Source organism: Hyposmocoma kahamanoa, unplaced genomic scaffold, assembly GCF_003589595.1.
Source record: "Hyposmocoma kahamanoa isolate Upper Pololo Valley unplaced genomic scaffold, ASM358959v1 100021, whole genome shotgun sequence".
In the NCBI taxonomy this organism is placed as follows: Eukaryota; Metazoa; Arthropoda; class Insecta; order Lepidoptera; family Cosmopterigidae; genus Hyposmocoma; species Hyposmocoma kahamanoa.
Window position 1 is genome coordinate 11,375,397 of NW_020653200.1, and position 19,615 is coordinate 11,395,011.

At 35.4% G+C, this 19,615-nt stretch overlaps 1 protein-coding gene across 5 annotated transcripts in view; it reads left to right on the plus strand.

Moving 5' to 3' along the window:
• LOC113228900 (alpha-mannosidase 2x) overlaps positions 1 to 19,615 on the plus strand; it is a 68,637-nt gene that overhangs the window by 39,356 nt on the left and 9,666 nt on the right. For all 5 annotated transcript variants that reach the window (XM_026462355.1, XM_026462346.1, XM_026462362.1 and 2 more), the window contains exons 3-4: positions 7,150 to 7,232; positions 9,253 to 9,339. In XM_026462355.1, coding sequence (XP_026318140.1) covers positions 7,150 to 7,232; positions 9,253 to 9,339 — 170 coding nt within the window. The remainder of the gene's footprint in view (positions 1 to 7,149; positions 7,233 to 9,252; positions 9,340 to 19,615) is intronic.

Sequence of the window (19,615 nt, forward strand, 5' to 3'; positions counted from 1 at the left end):
CAACCCCAGTAAAAAAGTCTTGGGATTCAAATCTGGACCATGGGAGTTAACTGGGAGAGGAGACCCTACTGGCCCCTCGATTTCTATAGCATTGAAACGAATCCTCCTACCAGAGCGCATGCTTTTACTCAACTCTATGTATACTATACTGCCTAGTTACACCTGAATATGAAAAATAATTTAAATGCTTTATGTACATTTACGACATATAGGCAATTTATCAAAATGATTGAAATTGAAACTACATGTGATTTATATGATGTTTAAATCCGTCACCCTAGAAAATATTTTTTCTAGAATAGTTTCTAATCACACTTGGTAGCCAATTAGTCGCATTATAATGTTCACATATGCAATAATTATGTTTTGTCATAGGTGAAACCATAGATACAGGAAGAACCATATAATTATGTTTTCTGCAAATGAGATTATCAGCGCATTAGTGGTGTCACACACATTCAATATCTTTCTTACAATATTACTTTAAATTACAGTACACACATTCAATCACGTATTTGTTTTTTCAAAGAAACCAACGTTACGGACTCTTTACGGGTGCCGGAGTCCTGGCAGTCAGTGGTGTATGTTTGAAAAACTATGATTTAAATCTGAAATATAGTTTAATTCCCATTGTGCAGCAATCGCGAAATCCTAATACTTTTATACACTAGAAACGTTTATTTTTTCAATGGATAAAATGAAAAAAGAGAAGAAATCTAGATAAAGGTAGACAATTTCGTCGAGAGTCGCGTCTCCAGACGTCGTGCCCTGGATGGTGGCAACGTTTCCTTTTGGGTGGCTATATAAGCTAATACTTTGGTGAATACAATCCTTACCTCTGTACTAGTCAATTCTAATTTTACCTTTTACTGATATTAGTTTTGTACTGTTTATTTATTTTAACTTCCGCGCCAAACATAAGTAGGTACCTAAAACTTGTTCTAATGAGCATTACTAACAACAAAGTAGGTACTTATTAGGAATTTTACTGGCTCCGACGACACGTTACTTGCGCAATTGTCCACACGTATTATTTAATGTACTTTTCATATAATAATAATAAATATTTCCTTGGGAATTATAATTAAACTTAAGCACAAAATAAAAAAAACAAGCAAAATACACGAATAATTCATTTCCACAACTAAAACGACTGGAGCTTTGTATCACGTAGTAGAACTAATGTGTGGTGCATAGGCAAGGGTTTTCCAACAAATTATGTTTACAGTAAATGTACGCTGCATGTAAATGTCAGTATTATCGGTTTGTCGCCGACATAAAATTTACGACTTCCTTTGGCTAGTTGCCCCTCTGGATCTGCTGATTTACACAAATTCCGAGATTCGGATCGGGTCTATAGATTGTCTCTGTGCAATTTTTTGTTTTAGTTTCTAATCGTTTTCGTTGTTATACTAAACAATTAGTTTTGATTTGTCTTACTTCTCATCCTGAGGTGTTTCTATCCAGTGTAGACTGCGACGATTTGTTTGCGTTTATGCAAAAACAACAGACCAGGATTCTAGCGAATAAAAAAAAGATAGATAGACCCAGCGAATCATAAATAAAAATATTTATACCTGTGTGCGTTCACTATTTTAATTATAAATTAATAATAGGGGTTAAAGTATGAAATTGCCGATTTGTACTGAAAATCTAAATTGTTTATTTTTTAAATTTTTAACAAATTTATTTAATCAAAATAGTTGCCATTATTATCTATACATTGCTGCCATCTAATGGGAAGGTTATTAATGCCTTTGCGATAGAACTCCGACGATCTAGACTGCACGAACTGTGTGAAAGTATTTTGTACTGCCTCCTGGGAAGAAAACTTCTTGTCACGTAGATAATAGTCCAAATCACGAAAAAAATGGTAGTCCGTTGGAGCAAGGTCTGGTGAATACGGAGGATGACGAATGGTTTCTAACTGCAGTTCCTGAAGGGTCAAAATGGTTTCTCGTGCTGTGTGAGGTCTCGCGTTGTCGTGGAGCAATAATGGTGAAGATCGATTCATGAGTCGGGGCTGTTTTACTGCTAGTTTTGTCAACATGGTTCGGAGTTCGGCACAATAGACATCTGCCGTTATTGCTTGACCAGATCGGAGAAAACTATAGTGAATAACACCATGCTGAGACCACCAAACAGTTACCATTACCTTTTTATTGGTAAGTTTTGCTTTAGGACACTGTTGTGGCATTTGACCTGGGGTCAGCCATTGCATTTTTCTTTTCCGGTTATCATAAAGAATCCACTTTTCATCACATGTTACAATTCGATCCAATATTCCTTCATTTCTGTACCGGTTCAACAAGGCAACACAAGTTTCAACACGCGTTTCTTTCTGCAGATCAGTCAAATCATGAGGCACCCATTTTTCGTATTTTTTGATTTTATTGATTTGACGCAAGTGAGTCAATATTGTGGGTAAGGTAACGTTAAACCATGCCGCTAATTCCTGGGTAGTTTGACTAGGATCGGCTTCCACTATCTCTCTTAATTCATCGTTATTCACCTGTGTGGGCGGTCTTCCTCGTGGCTCGTTCTTTAAGTCGAAATTTCCATCACGAAAGCGTTTAAACCAAAATCGCACGGTGCGTTCATTAGTAGACCCTCTCCAAACGCAGCATTGATATTGCGGGCTGTTTCTGCCGCGTTAGTTCCGCGTCGGAACTCATATTCAAAAATCACTCGAATTTTCGCAGTATCCATCTTTCTTGTCTAAATTGAATAACAAAAACAAATTGAAAGTCGATATTCAAATGTTTCAAATTAAAAAAAAAAAATCACAGACACCATTTGAAAAAAGTTTCATTCGAAAACCTCAAACCATGAAGATTCTATGAAAATTCAAAGAACCTATTGCAATAAAACGGCAATTTCATACTTTAACCCCTAATATTAGACAATATCACATACGTTGCTCTGATTCCAAAGTAACTGAAGCACTTTTGTTATTGAGATCGGAAAAATACGACAGTATCGCAAACACCTTATACGTATGTAGTTTACGGTGTATAGCTACTGCAAAAGTGTTGTATTACAATTTTTTATGTGTGTCCTGTGGTACAAACGTTTGTACCTACATATCGATATTGTCGAATAAGTATATCTATCTACCTGAATACGAATAATGTCCATGTAGCTATAGAGTACGAAGCAGCGTGTTCCATTTACTGCATTTACAAAGTATGAGTTTATGGAAAAAAGTATATTCGTTCTATCTATCTACATTTATTGCAAACGCGCTATGGCCTATTTGCTTAATATTGGTCATACGTATGAAAACTAAATGGTATACTCTCGATACGGCGGCGATAATTGGTCAAATTAAAAGTATAACAATAATAATAATAGTATTATAATAAGTAATTAACAATTGTTTGTATTTTATAATGTATTTTCCATGTCAAATAAATACGATTTTATATTATTATTTTATTTTCACTACACTGTCTGAGGATTCTAGCTACGAACAGAATATGCGAAATCTTGCTGTGCTTATCAAGGTAAAATCATTAAAGACAATGCTACGTACATACAAAAAGACTACTTACTGCTTACTGAGTCATCCGATTCCGATATTTATTAGTGATTCGTCCATAACACAAAGAAAATCGATAAATATTACCCATCTTTGAATTTCGGACTATTGTAGTAAAAGATCTCTCAGCGTAATAGCGTCTGGCAGAATAATTTTTAAACAACTTATATACTTATATATATATATATATATATATATATATATATATATATATATATATATAATACTGATGAAATATTACTTAACCTATTTTGCAAAGCGCTCTGCAAAGTGTATAAATCCAGGAGATAGTCTGTGACGGTGTCTGGGCGCTGCTTATATAGATAACAGTTTCTGCAAGGTATCTTTAGAAATTGAACTGCCAGAAGCCTAAGGAACCTCAATAAAGTGATACTAGGTACAATACCCAAAAGAAAACGTTTCCAAAATAACTAGTACATCATGCGTGGATCCAGATCGCTTTAAGCTTCTTCGATTGACTAGTTTCAAAAAGGAATTGCGTAGGTGGCTCTTTGGTCATTTGTTCTACTCAGTTGACGAATTCATGAAATATAAGAACCAATTAATTGATGCATACACTTTTCTTTACAATGATTATTATTTACTTTAAATTATGACACACGCGATTATGACATCTCGTATTAAATCAGTTACTTTAATTTATAAATTTATTGTCTAATTATTCTTTTTTACATTTAGTTTTAATCTATCAGTGTATTATTTGACCATTGTACTTGCATGCTTTTATTTAAAAAGACCGAATAGGTTTAAGTGTTGATTTAATTTTTACCATCAACACAGCATGTATAACAACATGTATAATGTACCCTACCCTATTTGAAGCGAATAAATGAGTTATTATTATTATAATATCTATTTTATTATTATTAATTATTATTATATCTATTTTAGACTCTCGATTAATTTTGAATTTTTAAATGGGAGAGGCGGTATTTCCCGGCAATGGCACAGTCGGCCGTGTCAGGGACTCAGGTCTAAGAACCGGCGAACAATACAATATTATTATTATTGTATTTATTTTAAACTCTCGCCTCTCCCAAGACCTATTATTATTATTGTTAGGACTCTAGGTTATGCGGTAGTTGTATTTCTACAGCTCTTGGATATGCATTGGCTTGTAAATAAACAAGCAATCATTTTCTACCACATTTGTAAATATTCTTTTTTAATTCACGGTGTCCGGGATCTAGGTTTATCATAATCTATTGTTTTTTAAATTGTATATTAGGTTACATGTATATCCTAATGCATAATAATAATATAATCCACTCATGCCTAATGTTATAAGTGCTATTAATGGTTATATACGATTGATTTCGTGCTCAACTGCTTTAAGTAAATCATAATTATTGACTGCTAAAAGTAATCTGTTAGAATAGATATTGGAGTTATCAGGTTCCCCCAAACATGTCATGTACCTGCTTGCCCATCAAAAGCATATTTTAATCCACCTCGTACATAATAGCTTGGGTGAGAAAACTACATATATTACGGTACCGATTACCATGCACTGTCACTGTATCTACAATTACGTCAATATTTGCACTTAGTAAGCTATTTTAAGGCTTCTTTGTACTGGCGTGTGCTGATAATTTCTATGCGTTGTATAACGCTGAAATTACTTTTTAACTGTCCCATTTGTTTTGAACTTTCTTTTCTTGACATTCATAACATACAACGACGACCGCTAGTACTAAAAATAACCCGCAAATGAGTACCTCTCAGAGGTTTCATGTTAATGGAAGCCATTACGAACTCTACATAATATTCAAACCTTTTTGTATTTTAGTTGAGTGCAATATACTTGGTTTCTTAAAAAAACTGACTTCAAAAGTCATTCATCGCCTAGTTTGCCACACATAGAGGTGGAATATTTTCTTCAAATTTAAATGGGACCACTACTAAAGTACCCTCTTTCCAAAAAAAAAAACATCAAAATAGGTTCACAAACGCCGGCCGGAGTTATCGCGTAACATACAAAAAGAAAAAACAGTCGAATTGAGAACCTCGTCCTTTGTTTGAAGTCGGTAAAAATAAAGGTTAAATGCCACTTTTGTACGAATGGGAAAGAATATAATACGTTATGGTTCTACATTACATACTGCAGGAAATCACACTTTGTGTTCCAGTTTCAGTGCGTGACATGTTCGTCGCGTGAGTGTATGAAGCATTTGCGATGGTCATTTATAACTATAGCGCATTGAACTATTTCTATTCAATCACCAATATTTATAATGCAGTTTCATATTTTATTTATGTAGGCATTTGTATAACCATGAGTATCATTTTCAATTGACCTAGCAATGATAGCAGTTATATAAAGACGATGTGACCTCTAAATTTAACACGTTTTTAAGGACGTATTCTCGCTCCAAGTTCGGAATCTTTGAGTTTTGCTATTGAGAAACTTTTTAATAAACCAAAACCTCATTTCATATAATAGCGTCAAACACAAAAATACAAAAAGAAAGTGTTCAGGTTGCATTACTTCTATATGTGCATTATTTCAATCAGTAGGTATTTTTTTATTTCAGGATATCTTTTGTGCAAACTCAATTTGCAAGTTATTCACATTGTACGAATAAATTTATTATTTTAATGAGTTTATTCATGTTAAAATGATCCGTTCTGTAGACTGTTCGGATACTTAACCTTGTAATTAAACTATTCAAGTAATCTAAATTAATTGGTTAAGCGAGACTATTAAAATATCCCCTAATTCAAATACACAATGTTATTACACAAGTTATAGCAAATCTGAAACCTTATATATTGAATGTTAAGTAGTAAACTGAAATGAGGGATAAAATTAGAATGAAATAAATGGGTTAACATTGCAATCGTCTTCCATAAATCTAGAACAGCTCCAAAACTTGGATTTTAATAAATAGTACCCATACAATCTAGTCAATGTGCAGTTACACACGCTAACTGTAGAGGATGACGCTAACATACCTAGTTATTTATTTTCGTCGACGTAATTTTATCGCCGATATTCTTTTCTTTAACTTTAAACTAGTTTTTTCATGCCTTATATCTGGTGTGTCTCAGTATCCAGCTCTGCATTATAAAGTTGTTTTGAAGTTGGACAGGTACCAAATCCGATTATTCCGGCTAGTCGGAGATTAAAAGGCAATATTGCAAACTTATTCATTAAAATTACCGCATATCTGAACTAAAATTATTTGCGTACAAGTCTGACGCCTAACATTGTGATTAAACTATATGGCGCTTATGATAATAGAAAGTCTTGTCAACAGACGCAGCTTTTTTATGGCAAAATTCCATGCATTCACATACACTATTAGGCCGCCATTAAATAAATAATAATAACCTCATAAGTGACAATATTGTTCAGATTATTTCATAATTGAGCTGAAAATAATTAATTTGACCTTCTCGACAGGCTGATGTGAACTAAATCTAAATAGTCTCCTGCTTTAGCGTTTTAAATTAACACAAAAGCAGCTTTGAACTGCATTGAAGTTTCAGTAGTCAATCAGTTAGTGTTGCTGTTAGCCGTGGTAGGTATTGTACCAAGTCTATGTAATAAGCATACATTTCTAATACGGGTTAATTCTTTGCAGCTAACAGCTTGATCAGCGGCGAGGACATAGAACCTCGGTCACCAACGATCATCCGAAGCACATCGGTCCGAAAGGCGCAAAAAGTGAGTTCATCTTCTTTATGTGCTTCAAATAGGACAGCAATAACAAGTATTCCCTGTTTACTGAACTAATATTGGTAAACCTAATTGAAAATTCGTAAAGTAGATTTTGTATTACATATCCTTGAACAAATGAGCGACATGTTATAAATGATATCCGCCTCGAGTTATTACTAACTGTCGCTCATCCTTCGACGATACTAAAATACAACAGACTCAAAGTGAAGAAAGACGACTAGAATTGATAAAGAAAGATTTTTTTTATCAAACTGCAACTTTTAAATTTCATCCTAAATAATAGTTTTTATTTTACGTGGTCTGTAGTTTTTATGAATTATTTATAAGTAGGTGCATTGAGTACGCTTTAAGTAAACTTAAATGACGACTTGCCGTTAGGTGATAAGAACGACATATGTTTCTCTCTTTAATCAATATACATAGTTCTAAAGGTCATTCACAAAATCACGTTACATAAATAGCTTAGGTAAATATCGCAATATTAAATCTTCCGAACCATTAAGCTGTGCATACTTCGCCCTCGTTCTCGTCGATTCTGTCCACTCGACAAATAAAATAAGCTGTGATTACAAATGTCACGTTTGCTGTTAACGGCTCCTGGCATTGTTTCTATAAGGGCAATTAAAATACAGATATTCCTTATAGCGCATTTATGACAAGAACGACATTAAATGAAACAAAACAATAATTTAAGCATTCCCTTCCGTGTATGGTTTCAGCTTCCGTCAAATTGTGATCATAGAATGTATAAGACTATTTTAAGACTTCTGCGATTCCTTTAGGCGTAATACGTTTAAAATAACTAAGGCTATAATTTCTAGACCTCCCAAGTATAAAATGTGCGTAATTTAATTTTATCGAGTAAAATAAATAGATATAAGTAAAAAAGGTCGTCGGGTTGCGATTATCAACTATTTCGGATTTCATCAACTACTGTACTCGTTCAAATATTGGTACCCACAGATACTGGTATTATTTATTCAATCCCAGTGGTTCCGTATTCTTTTGTAAACACAACATTATTTTTGTAACTAAATCAAAGCCTTTTCATTAAAACAAATAACTTTTATTCTACGATTTCACTTAAAAACGGCCGTTCGAGTTTTGAAAAATTGTTTTATAAGTTTTTATTAAGAAATAAAAAAACGAATTTCATAAGCCGTACAATAATAGTTATTTTTCTTATCAAACGCCAAGTGAAGAGGTTTCGAGAGTTAATTAAAAATAACACTGTATATAGTTTGATTATAGTTTCCAATTCAGTTATTATCGTAATGGGTGATAAAAAGTAAAAACGTTTATAGCCTTCGTACACAAATACTTAAATTGTTTCTGAAAATTTGTAATTTACTTTCTGGTACGTGGTGGTAAGCGTTTAAATAAATAAATAACATTATAACAAATACGACGATAAGTTTGGTGCGAGTTTGGAGTCAAGTGCAACTGTACACATTTGGCACTTGTCGTTTGGTTTGAAGTTCAAGGCTAGAGATTGGATCGACGGCACGAGCCTCAACCTCAAACTTTTCAAATCATGAGCACAAAGTTATTTATTTTTATTGGATTTCCTGTGAAGAAAAACATCTGTGAGCTTTATAGCTCGTATTGGCCGAACAAGTTTGATAGATCAATCGAGGTACTTATAACTATTCTGCTAGCACTTTTTAGTGCTCAAAATCAAGCAGGAATACAAGCTGTCAACGCATATACCTCGTTATGCCTTCTTCTTATATTTGTTTGTCTTAAATTTATTTAAAAAAAGCAATGGCTTACATTATTTAAAACATTTGACATTATTAAGATCATATAATGCGTCTGAGGGAAACTTTAGGACTACAGCAGAACATAATTAACCCAAATTTAAACGTTTCTGTCCCGCATTACAATTAAATGTATAATGATAGGCAAGCACTAAATATTCAGTTTAAAATTGTCCCTATTTATCCTAATTTATGGTACTTTAAAGCACATGGTAGTTTACGTAAATTAACCTATTTATTGGCAGGCGCCAGTGGTCGAGGAATGTCCTTTACTGAAAGAGAGTGCAGCCGATATCGACACTGTATCTACGTATCCATCATTTGATTTTCAAGTAAGTATTTTTAAATCTACTTCGTTTGTCAAAATTATATACGACATTTTGTGAAAAAAATGTAATCTAAATAGCTGTAAGCGAATGTTTTTTTTTGTTTTCGACTGTGGTTTAAGTTCTGTATACTCAATATAATTTTAATGTACAATAACACGTAACTGTCGCGAACTCGCTGCTTTTTTATATTCTTTTTCTATTAATAATAATAATAATAATAATAATAATAATAATCCATTTATTTCAGACTTACAATCATCCATAATATTTGTTAGTAACGAAAAATACTTAAGCTAGTGTTAGGTTTAAAATAATAAAATAAAAACCAGCCAATGTCAGGACAACTGGCTACGCATTGGCAGCAGTGTGCAAGCGCATCCACCGCCCCAGCATTGGGGACTCCCATCTTTCCACCAATGTGCTCAGGATGCTGTTCGTACTGAGACGCATACGACGGAGTAGCGATGCACTACGCTTTCGCATGATAGCGTAGAAATCGTCTACATGTTTCTCAGCAAACATGGTCGACGCGCTACAGAAAGGTGGAAGTCGGAACAGCATCCTGAACGCATTGTTATACTGGATGCGCAGTGCTCCGTATGTCCGCCGCGTGTAACTGACCCACAGGCTGCACGTGTAAATAGACTGGCAATATGCTTTAAAAAGCGTTACCTTTACTTCATCTGTACATCGTGCAAACCTGCGAGCCAACATATTGCCACGGACAGCCAGCGCCCTGCGCTCCCTTTCCACATCGGCATTATCGCATAGGTCCTCGGTGACCCAGTGACCCAGATACTTAAATTGTTTTGTCTGCTTTAGAGGAGTGCCGCCTAGATCAATGGAAGGCACTATGGTATACGTTTTAGTACCTGCTTTAAATACCATGCACTCACTCTTCAGCGCATTGTATCTGAGCCCATGAGCCACCGCATAAGACTCACAAATCTTTAGCAGCCTGCGCAGGGCGCCGATAGATGGGCTCAAAAGCACCATGTCATCTGCGTAACATATATGATTAACGCAAACCCCATCAATATAACAACCAATTTTGGTACTTGTGAGCTCACCCATCAGCCCGTCCATGTACAGGTTGAAGAGCCGCGGTGAACTCAAACCCCCCTGCCTAACTCCACACTCCAACCTGTAAACATCCGATTGAGCACCCGCCCACCTCACTGTATTGTTTTGGTGGCTGTACCAGAATTTTAAAATTGCAGTCAACTCGCATGGTGAACCAGTCTCACTCTCCAGCTTGTGCCATAGAGTGTTATATGAAACTAGGTCAAATGCCCTTGACAAGTCCAGATAACACGCGTATACAGGCGTTTTACGGGTAGTATAGTATTGGACAGTCTGCTTGAGACACAGGATAGCGCTTTCTGTGGACAATCCAGGCCGGAAACCGAATTGATTGTCATGTAAGTTAATTACTTTATCCAGGCGTTTATCAAGCAGACTATCCAACACCTTAGCTATCACAGTAGCCAGAGATATGGGCCTGTAGTTAGACAAGTCAGAGGCATCCCCAGTTTTGTTCTTTATTACTGGTACAACCACCGTGTACATAAGATCATCGGGCAAGTAACTATGGCTCAAACATGAGTTGAAAAACATGGCCAACACCCGCGGCAAGTGCTCTCCAGCGTACTTTAGGTGCTCTATGCTGAGCCCGTCGTGACCGGGAGACTTTCCCCTCACCATTTTGTTTATAATGGAATGCACTTCACGGGGCAAGAACCTTACACGTAACTCACCCCTACCACTATTATCTTTTACTATTATCTTTGCTGTTTTTGTTATGCAGTACTATTGTTTGATTGATTGTCAGTGATGTCTCGTGCATTATATGTGTTTCATATAAGTATTTTTGCTCATTTCTGCTTTTTCTCACTCCATTTAACATTCCCATATTGTCCATAGCGTTCACTTCAGTAACCATTCGGTCTACATTGTCAAAATGAAGTGATCGTTCAAGTAAAGCAAAAGGACCAGAAACGGTAGTAAAAATACTTTGAACAAAAAAATTGCAGTTTCAATTAACAGTATACCTTTGTTGGTACGTCAATGGTACAGGCAAACATTTTTTGGACGAAAATTTATATTCAAAGATTTGGTTATAGTCATTATAGTTTTGAATCACTGGAACTATCTAGAAAATTAGTAAATAGGTACTCACTGTTTTTTCATACCGAGACTAGTCTTAAGTGCTCGTATATAGGCAAGCTGTCAAAAAAAATATCTCGAGGGTGTACATGAGAGGATTTGCTATATTTAAGTAGTTACTTGATAGATAAAGGAACTCAAATAATCTTTATATCAAACTCTACTACTCATTCTTAAGCTAGAGTCCCCTAAGAGAATAAATAGGAAACTCTAGGGCTTGCTCTTTGTAAATAAAGACTTGTATACATTTATCATTTACAGCATTGTTTTAAATATGATATATCAAGACAAAAAGCAAGAGGTAAACACTACCATGGATTTTTGTTTTGTCTTTACCTTAAGCGTAGTCGTTCTTTCACTACAGTTTTAAATCTCGTAAATGGCAAATTTTGAACACCACCCGAATCATATAGAATAAATTAAATTAATTTGTGACTTTGTGAAGACGACTGTCAAGAGCTGCCAGTTTATTTTTATTCCTTGTGTTAACGTTACGTTTATCACTATTTTTCACAAAAAAATTACTATTCTTCATAACATAAATTAAATTTTCATAAATGACTTACACTAGCGTAGTGCAAGAATGTTAATATCTTTGAACTTAAAGACACTGTGGGGCCCAAATTTTTAATTGCTCTAGCCGCACGTTTTTGCAGGATTCTATTTAGAGTCTATAACGACTCTAGATAGAATCCTGCGAAAACCTCAAATGGCTTTGGTTGATTCTATGATTCCACATAACACTGAAAGTGTTGAATCAATTACTGGAAAAAATATAAAGTATAATTGAGGATATACACTGATTACTGTACGGTGGGAAAACACGATTCCTTAAAATTTTCACAATAGAATAAAAACACGAACTTACCTCGAAACTTTACAAGAAAACCGCTGTATTGAATATATACTTTACATATACCAATGACTTTTTTAATTTCAAACGAACTAAATAGAATACGTTTAGTATACGATATACATTTTTCAAATTGCTTTGATTTTTTTTAATTATTAGTGGGTTTGCCTTCGCATTTAGCCAATAAAAGGGTTTTGAAAGCAGAAATACAGATTATGGAAGAGGTACGGAATTTGGATGAAAAACGATTGGGAAGGTGGGTAGCTATTGTACATCGGCACACATATTAAAGCTTGATATTATTATTTTCAATAAATAAGGCCAGAATATTGTAAACATCTTTGATGCATAAATATAATAAACTTGTTATGAAGGTGTGACACTGTGGGACATTGATTGCCAGGAGTTCGGATATAAAAGTATCGTGGTCAATGTGGTCAATTGAGGGGCAGGAGAAGAAGATATGATTTAGATCCCCATAGGCCCCGCATGAGCATTCAGGGTCGGGAACAATTTTGAGTTTGAACAGGTCGGCAGGAGTTGTGACGTGACCAAGTCGTAGTCTACAAATAATGGAGGTATTTTTTTTGTTAAATTTCATCTTACTGAACCATGGCTTGGCGAGGGATAAACTCTTGAGTCAAGCGGTAGTGCTTCCCTTTAGAGGCATCTGCCATCCAGCTTCTATTCCATGCCTCGAATAGATATCGCTTCGGTAGGTTTATCTATGCACATATTATAAGCTCTCTATGATGTGATAAACAACAAAACAAACTAAACGGCGGCAAATAAAAACTTTTCTCACGCATGTCACGGTACTGTAGACTAGGCTGTATGTTTTGTATTAGAACTGGCTGAGTAAGTATAGGTTCGTGTTTAGAATTATATAAAAATAAAGTGCATTGTAAAAAAAGAACATCGTGGTAGTTCTAGAAAAAGCTTTGATCTGAATACACGTACTAAAGTTATATTTATTGATTATTTGATTATTTTCCTCGTTTCTTATTGAAATACGCCTCTCGCTACCCTAACCCACGGCTCCGACCCCTACAAATGGTGGAGGCGCCGATTTGAGAGGAATTTTGTACGATTTTATGGAAAAATCTCCAAAGAAAGGAAGAAGAAACATATAAGGTCGTAATTTTGATTTGTATTAGATATTTTATTGTTTTTATCCTCGTGCTAGTGAAACGGGCAAGAAGGAATATGCATCGGGTCGCAGCGCCGATGTTTTCTGGGTTAAACGATGTAGACGAATTTATAAATCAGTTTGAGGCTATCAGCGTAATTAATAATTGGTCAGATGTACAAAAAAAAAAACGTGATTGCAACGTATCTTCTTCAATGGTATAAAACCAATTTTTCTTCATACACGATGTATGATATTATTGCGCAAAAGCTAAAAGAGCTATTCCCATCGCATCAATCGTCAAAAATTAATTTAAATGGTAGTGTTGAAGTTTCTTTCAATTCTGTGACTGACGTCGTGTCGAGAAAAAATAATTGTTGTTCTATTGAGCCAATTCCAGAAAGTTGTAAAAAGTGTTCGTTAAACAGTCGGAATATTTATATTTTGCTAATTTGCTGGAAGCAAATAGAGACCACGTGTTTAAAATGTCAAATACGAAAAAGATAGAATTTAATATTGATAATTCTTGACAGGGGAAAAAGCGGGATGAATTGAATCAATTATTACTAGAATTCCGTGACACATTTTCTTTTGCGCCAGGTGAATTAGGGTACTATAGGCAATCATTGGTTGAAATCAAAACTACTGATGAGGAACCGGTGCATAAATGCCATATCGTGTTTCCCCTAAGCAGAGACAAATCATCCCAGGTCTGTAGTACTAGACTGTAGCCTAGGCTGTATGATTTGTATTAGAACAGACTGAATAAGTGTGGGTTTGTATTTAGAATTATCGATCTGAATACGTGTAGTAAAGTTTTATTTATGATTATTTTCCTCGTTCCTCATTGAAATGTGCCTCTCGCTACGGTAACCCACGGCTGCGACTCTTACAGGTCCGTAGCTTTTTTTAAATTCATAGATAAACTAGAGTAACGTGTGAGATTTGTCAAAGTTGTTTGCTAATGACATTTCATTTCGAATAAAACTTCATCTCGACTAAGTTTTGTTTTGTTTTTCAGAGATATTCCAAAATTTGAATGTAATACATACAGCGCACTATAAGTTTCCGGAATTTGCCACTTACATAAACAATATTTAAAAAGTAATTACAACATTTGAAAATGGAACTCTTTGGCTGTAGAATACAGTTTGTTTCATCTGACTGTCACTTGTTTTTACATTGTGACGTAGTTTAGAAATTTGTTGTCTACATCACCATGGATTTAACTCGTGAAAATTTTCGTAGTATGACTTTCTACGACTTTAAGTGTAATTTAACAGCACAGCGGAGTTTCGCTCGGCTTCAAACTGCTTTTGGCGATGAAGCACCATGCAAGACGACTATTTATAGCTGGTTTGCAGAATTCAAACGCGGTTGTGTGAATCTCAGTGACGAATTTCGTGATGGTCGCCCGTCCACTGCTGTGAACAACAAAAACATCGATGCTGTGGGCCGTATGATCAAAACCGACAGGCATGTGACATACCATGAGTTGGGGCATCTTTAGGCATAGGCATGAGTCAAATACAATCAATACTACACAAACATTTGAGTGTAAAAAATCCGTGCTCCCGGTGTCCACCGAAACACCCACACAATTTGACTGAAGCTCAAAAATCACTTGGTGCAATGCCATGCTTACCAGATCCAACGACGGGGCGTCAAATTTGGTGTGGGACATAGGTGACAGGTGACGAAACATGGATTTATAGTTAAGATCCCAAAACAAAGCAGCAATCGAGCCTATGGGTCTTTCGAGATGAACCGAAACCAACAAAAGTGGCGTGCGTGCAAAGTGCCTCCTGACGGATGATTGCTTCTTTTTTTAATAAAATTTACTGTTGCTTTGGAGAATCGTTGTACCGTGAATAGTGATTGGTACACGAGCATTTGTTTGCCGGAAGTTATTGACAAACTCCATAAAAATAACCGTAAACGCCGTACCATCTTGCACCACGATAAAGCCAGTTCTCACACAGCCAGACAGGCAAATGAATTTTCGAAGATGAACAACGTTGACCTTATGAGCCATCCCGCGTACAGACCCGACCTGGCACCTTGTGACTTTTATTTATTTCCAAAAATTAGGAACCAGTTACGCGGTTTATGATTTTCATCACCTGAAGAGGCTGTCGAAGAGTATGAAAAATATGTTTCAAAGATTGTCACGTAGGAGTGGCATAAATGTTTTCAAAATTGGTTATTTACTTTTTTTTCCGTCATCTAGGTTAAATCTCACTGATGATTTTTTTTCCTAAGAATTTAGCTTAACACCTTACAATACAATTAATACCTTACAATTGGTACCATAGAAACAGCATCACGATAAAAATATAGTAAAAAATAAAAATATTAACTGAACAATAGCAGCCATATAGCACACTCCGATAAGATGTTTTATAGATCTGGACGGCAACCTTAACTAATTGTGTTCAATTAAAAAATAACTGGACAAGAGCGTGTAGGCTACGCATGCAATAGACGTTACGGTATAGTATTTTTTGTAAGCTATGATAAAAAAATTAGATTAAAAAAGAGTTAAACAAAACTATTAGATATGGGAGTTTTGGCAACCTTTTTGGTACTCTGGGCAATAATCGACGAGTATCTTACGCCTATTGGCTAATCCTTTCACGACGATGGCAAGCATTATAGTGTATGTCATCGATACGAGAAAAAGAATAACGGGAATTTTGTGTCTTTTAGCTAGGAAACCGTGAACAGTATTTTATCTACACACATACCATAGACTTTCTATAATGTGTTCAATTAGGACTAGCAGATAAACTGTTTTGTTAGAACAAATTTCTTATCTGTGAAAATGTTATTATTGCTTCTTATTAACATTAAATTCGATTTTATTACGTGGGGCGCACTATAAGTTTCTGGAATGAATAAGAAAAAATACTATAAATGGTCAGAAATGAATTTGTTTCTCAAAATATTCTCCGTTAGCGTTAATGCACTTTTTGATACGAATGAACCAATTTTGAAAACATTTATGCCACTCCTCCGTGACAATCTCTGAAACATATTTTTCATATTCTTAGACAGCCTCTTCAAGTGATGAAAATCGTTGACCGCGTAACTGGTTCTTAATTTTTGGAAATAAATTGTGTAATAAATGGTCAGATATGAATTTATTGTTTCTCAAAATATTCTCCGTTAGCGTTAATGCACTTTTTCATACGAATGAACCAATTTTGTAAACATTTATGCCACTCGTCCTCCTCTTCGACAGCCTCTTCAGGTGATAAAATCGTTGACCGCGTAATTGGTTCTTAATTTTTGGAAATAAATAAAAGTCACAAGGTGCCAGGTCGGGACTGTACGCGGGATGGCTCATAAGGTCAACCTAGTTTACCTTCAAAACTTCATTTGTCTGTCTGGCCGTGTGAGAACTGGCATTATCGTGGTGCAAGAGTGCACGGCGTTTACGGTTATATTTACGGAGTTTACCAATAACTTCCGGCAAACAAATGGTCGTGTACCCATCACGGTACAACGATTCTCCAAGCAACAGTAGCCACGTGTCTTGTTTTATTAAAAAAAGAACAATCATCCGCTTAGCTTAGAAGCACTTTGCACGCGCGCCACTTTTGTTGGTTTCGGCTCATCTCGAAAGACGCTCCATTGCTGCTTTGTTTTGGGATCGTAACTATAAATCCATGTTTCGTCACCTGTCACTATGTCCCACACCAAATTTGACGCCCCGTCATTGGATATGGTAAGCATGGCATTGCATCAAGTGACGCGATCAATTTTTTGGGCCTCAGTCAAATTGTGTGGGATCCACCGAGATCACAGCTTTTTCACACCCAAATGTTTGTGTAGTATTGATTGTATTTGACTCATGCCTATGCCTAAAGATGCCCGAATTTCATGGTATGTCACATGCCCGTCTGTTTTGATCATACGGCGCACAGCATCGATGTTTTTGTTGTTCACAGCAGTGGACGGGCGACCATCACGAAAATCGTCACTGAGATTCACACGACCGCGTTTGAATTCTGCAAACCAGCTATAAATAGTCGGCTTGCACGGTGCTTCATCGCCAAAAGCAGTTCCGCTTAGCTGTTCAGTTACACTTAAATTCGTAGAAAATCATACTACGAAAATTTTCATGAATAATTTCCCGTAATGTAGACAATTTCCATGGTAATGTAGACAACCAATTTCTAAAATGACGCCACAATAACAAGTGACATCAAATAACAAGTGACAGTCAGATGAAACAAACTGTATTCTGCAGCCAAAGAGTTCTATTTTCAAATGTTGTAATTACTTTTTAAATATTGTTTATATAAGTGGCCAGTTCCGGAAACGTATAGTGCACCCTATGTATGTACGTCATCAGCAGGGATCGGAATAGATGGAGTTTTTTTACCTACACTTCGAGGAACATAGACAGAAAATGGAGACTGCCTTACGACAATATTTTTTAAGGTCCTGGACCTGTTCGGGATTCGGGAAATCACTTAAGTACACCTCCAATCGAGAGATCCTATTGTCCTCACTAAATATTGTCATATAACATTTTGCCATAAATATAATAGTTTAGTAGGAAAAAAATAAAATTTGTATTTTTGTATGGGACCATACCATTAGTGCCTCATCGTTACAAAGTCTTAGTCGATCCTGTCTTGGAGTCACTACAGACGTATTATTAGACCTATCTCCTATAGATATGCATACTAAACGCGCGCCCAAACCTATCTATTCACTAATTATACGCGTCACAAAATGTGCAAAAATTGCTCATAAGTACGATTAGTGGTTGAATACATTATTTGTTTCAAGTTTCTTTCTAATTAATTGTCCGACTGCCAAGTACCTTTTGTTTCAGTTATTTTTTTATATTTCGTCTCGGTTGTCTAAATATTATAGCTTGTTTTTAAACTAGGATATGAGTGTACATTGTAATGTATTAAATTAATATTTAAGCCTCCAATTAATTTCAATAATAATGATAGTTACATTAAAAGACTACCAAGTGTTTCTAATTATATGACCACCACTTAATGTATTTGTCTGTTGAGCTGTTGGTTTTATTGTAAACCTATGTATTCATCGGCTTGTCTAGAAATTCGTTAACCGTGGCCTGAAGCATAATATACTAATATACATCAACAATAAGTTTATTAATTGTGAATGTCTGTCGTCTGTCTATTTTATCCGAAATTTAGCCGCGGAACGTGCAACTTCTATTTACTCGTACAAACGCCTGAATGTTTCGAGTTAATTAACATGCTTAGCGCAGAGATCTTTTGACGCAGGAAAAATACTGCCTACTGGCTGAGCAACTATCTCTTTCACTCTTATGAAAAAACGACCACGTACCATATCGTTAAAGTCACCATACTGAGGGCCTAAATATATAGTGGCAATTGCTCAGTCTATTCCATTTCTACAATCGTTAAAGATTAAATGAAAACGATAAAGTTACAAGAGCCTGACGATTGCTCATTCTATTCGATAATTCGTTAAAAATCAAAATATAGTCTACGGTTTCGACGGCAAACGTCACTTTGAATTTGACAAGTGGTCGATGTTCATAACAAAACGCGCGGCATTGAAGTGAAATAAAGTAGTTTTAAAAGTGAAAAGTGATTTCAAAGGTATTTTAAAGGTAAGTATCTGCAGAAACATTATATTTAGTTCTTCTGTGATATACCTACTTTTGTCACTCATAATTCATGTAAGATCTTCTTCTTCTTCGAAGATCTTGCAAAGTTTATTGTGATGTTACATTCCAACTTTAGAAATATTTTCTTCATCTTTTTAGCAATGGAACCGAGGTTGCGAGCTTGTTTGGAGCAATGGCTCAACTGTACATTACCATCGCACGAGTTGAGAGTTGAAATTAATATGGTGAATAGATTACATAGTTAGCAGTCTAAGGCTCAACTGTACATTACCATCGCACGAGTTGAGAGTTGAAATTAATATGGTGAATAGATTACATAGTTAGCAGTCTAATCCTAAAATATTAGCTTTAGGAAACTCGTAGTTTTGATAATAAAAATTATTGAAATATTCGAAAATAAGTGATAAGAAACAGGTTTTGTAGGTTAGGAAAGCACAGCGTTTGGTTGTTGCAGTATTATTTTTGAAATAACGCAAAAAAA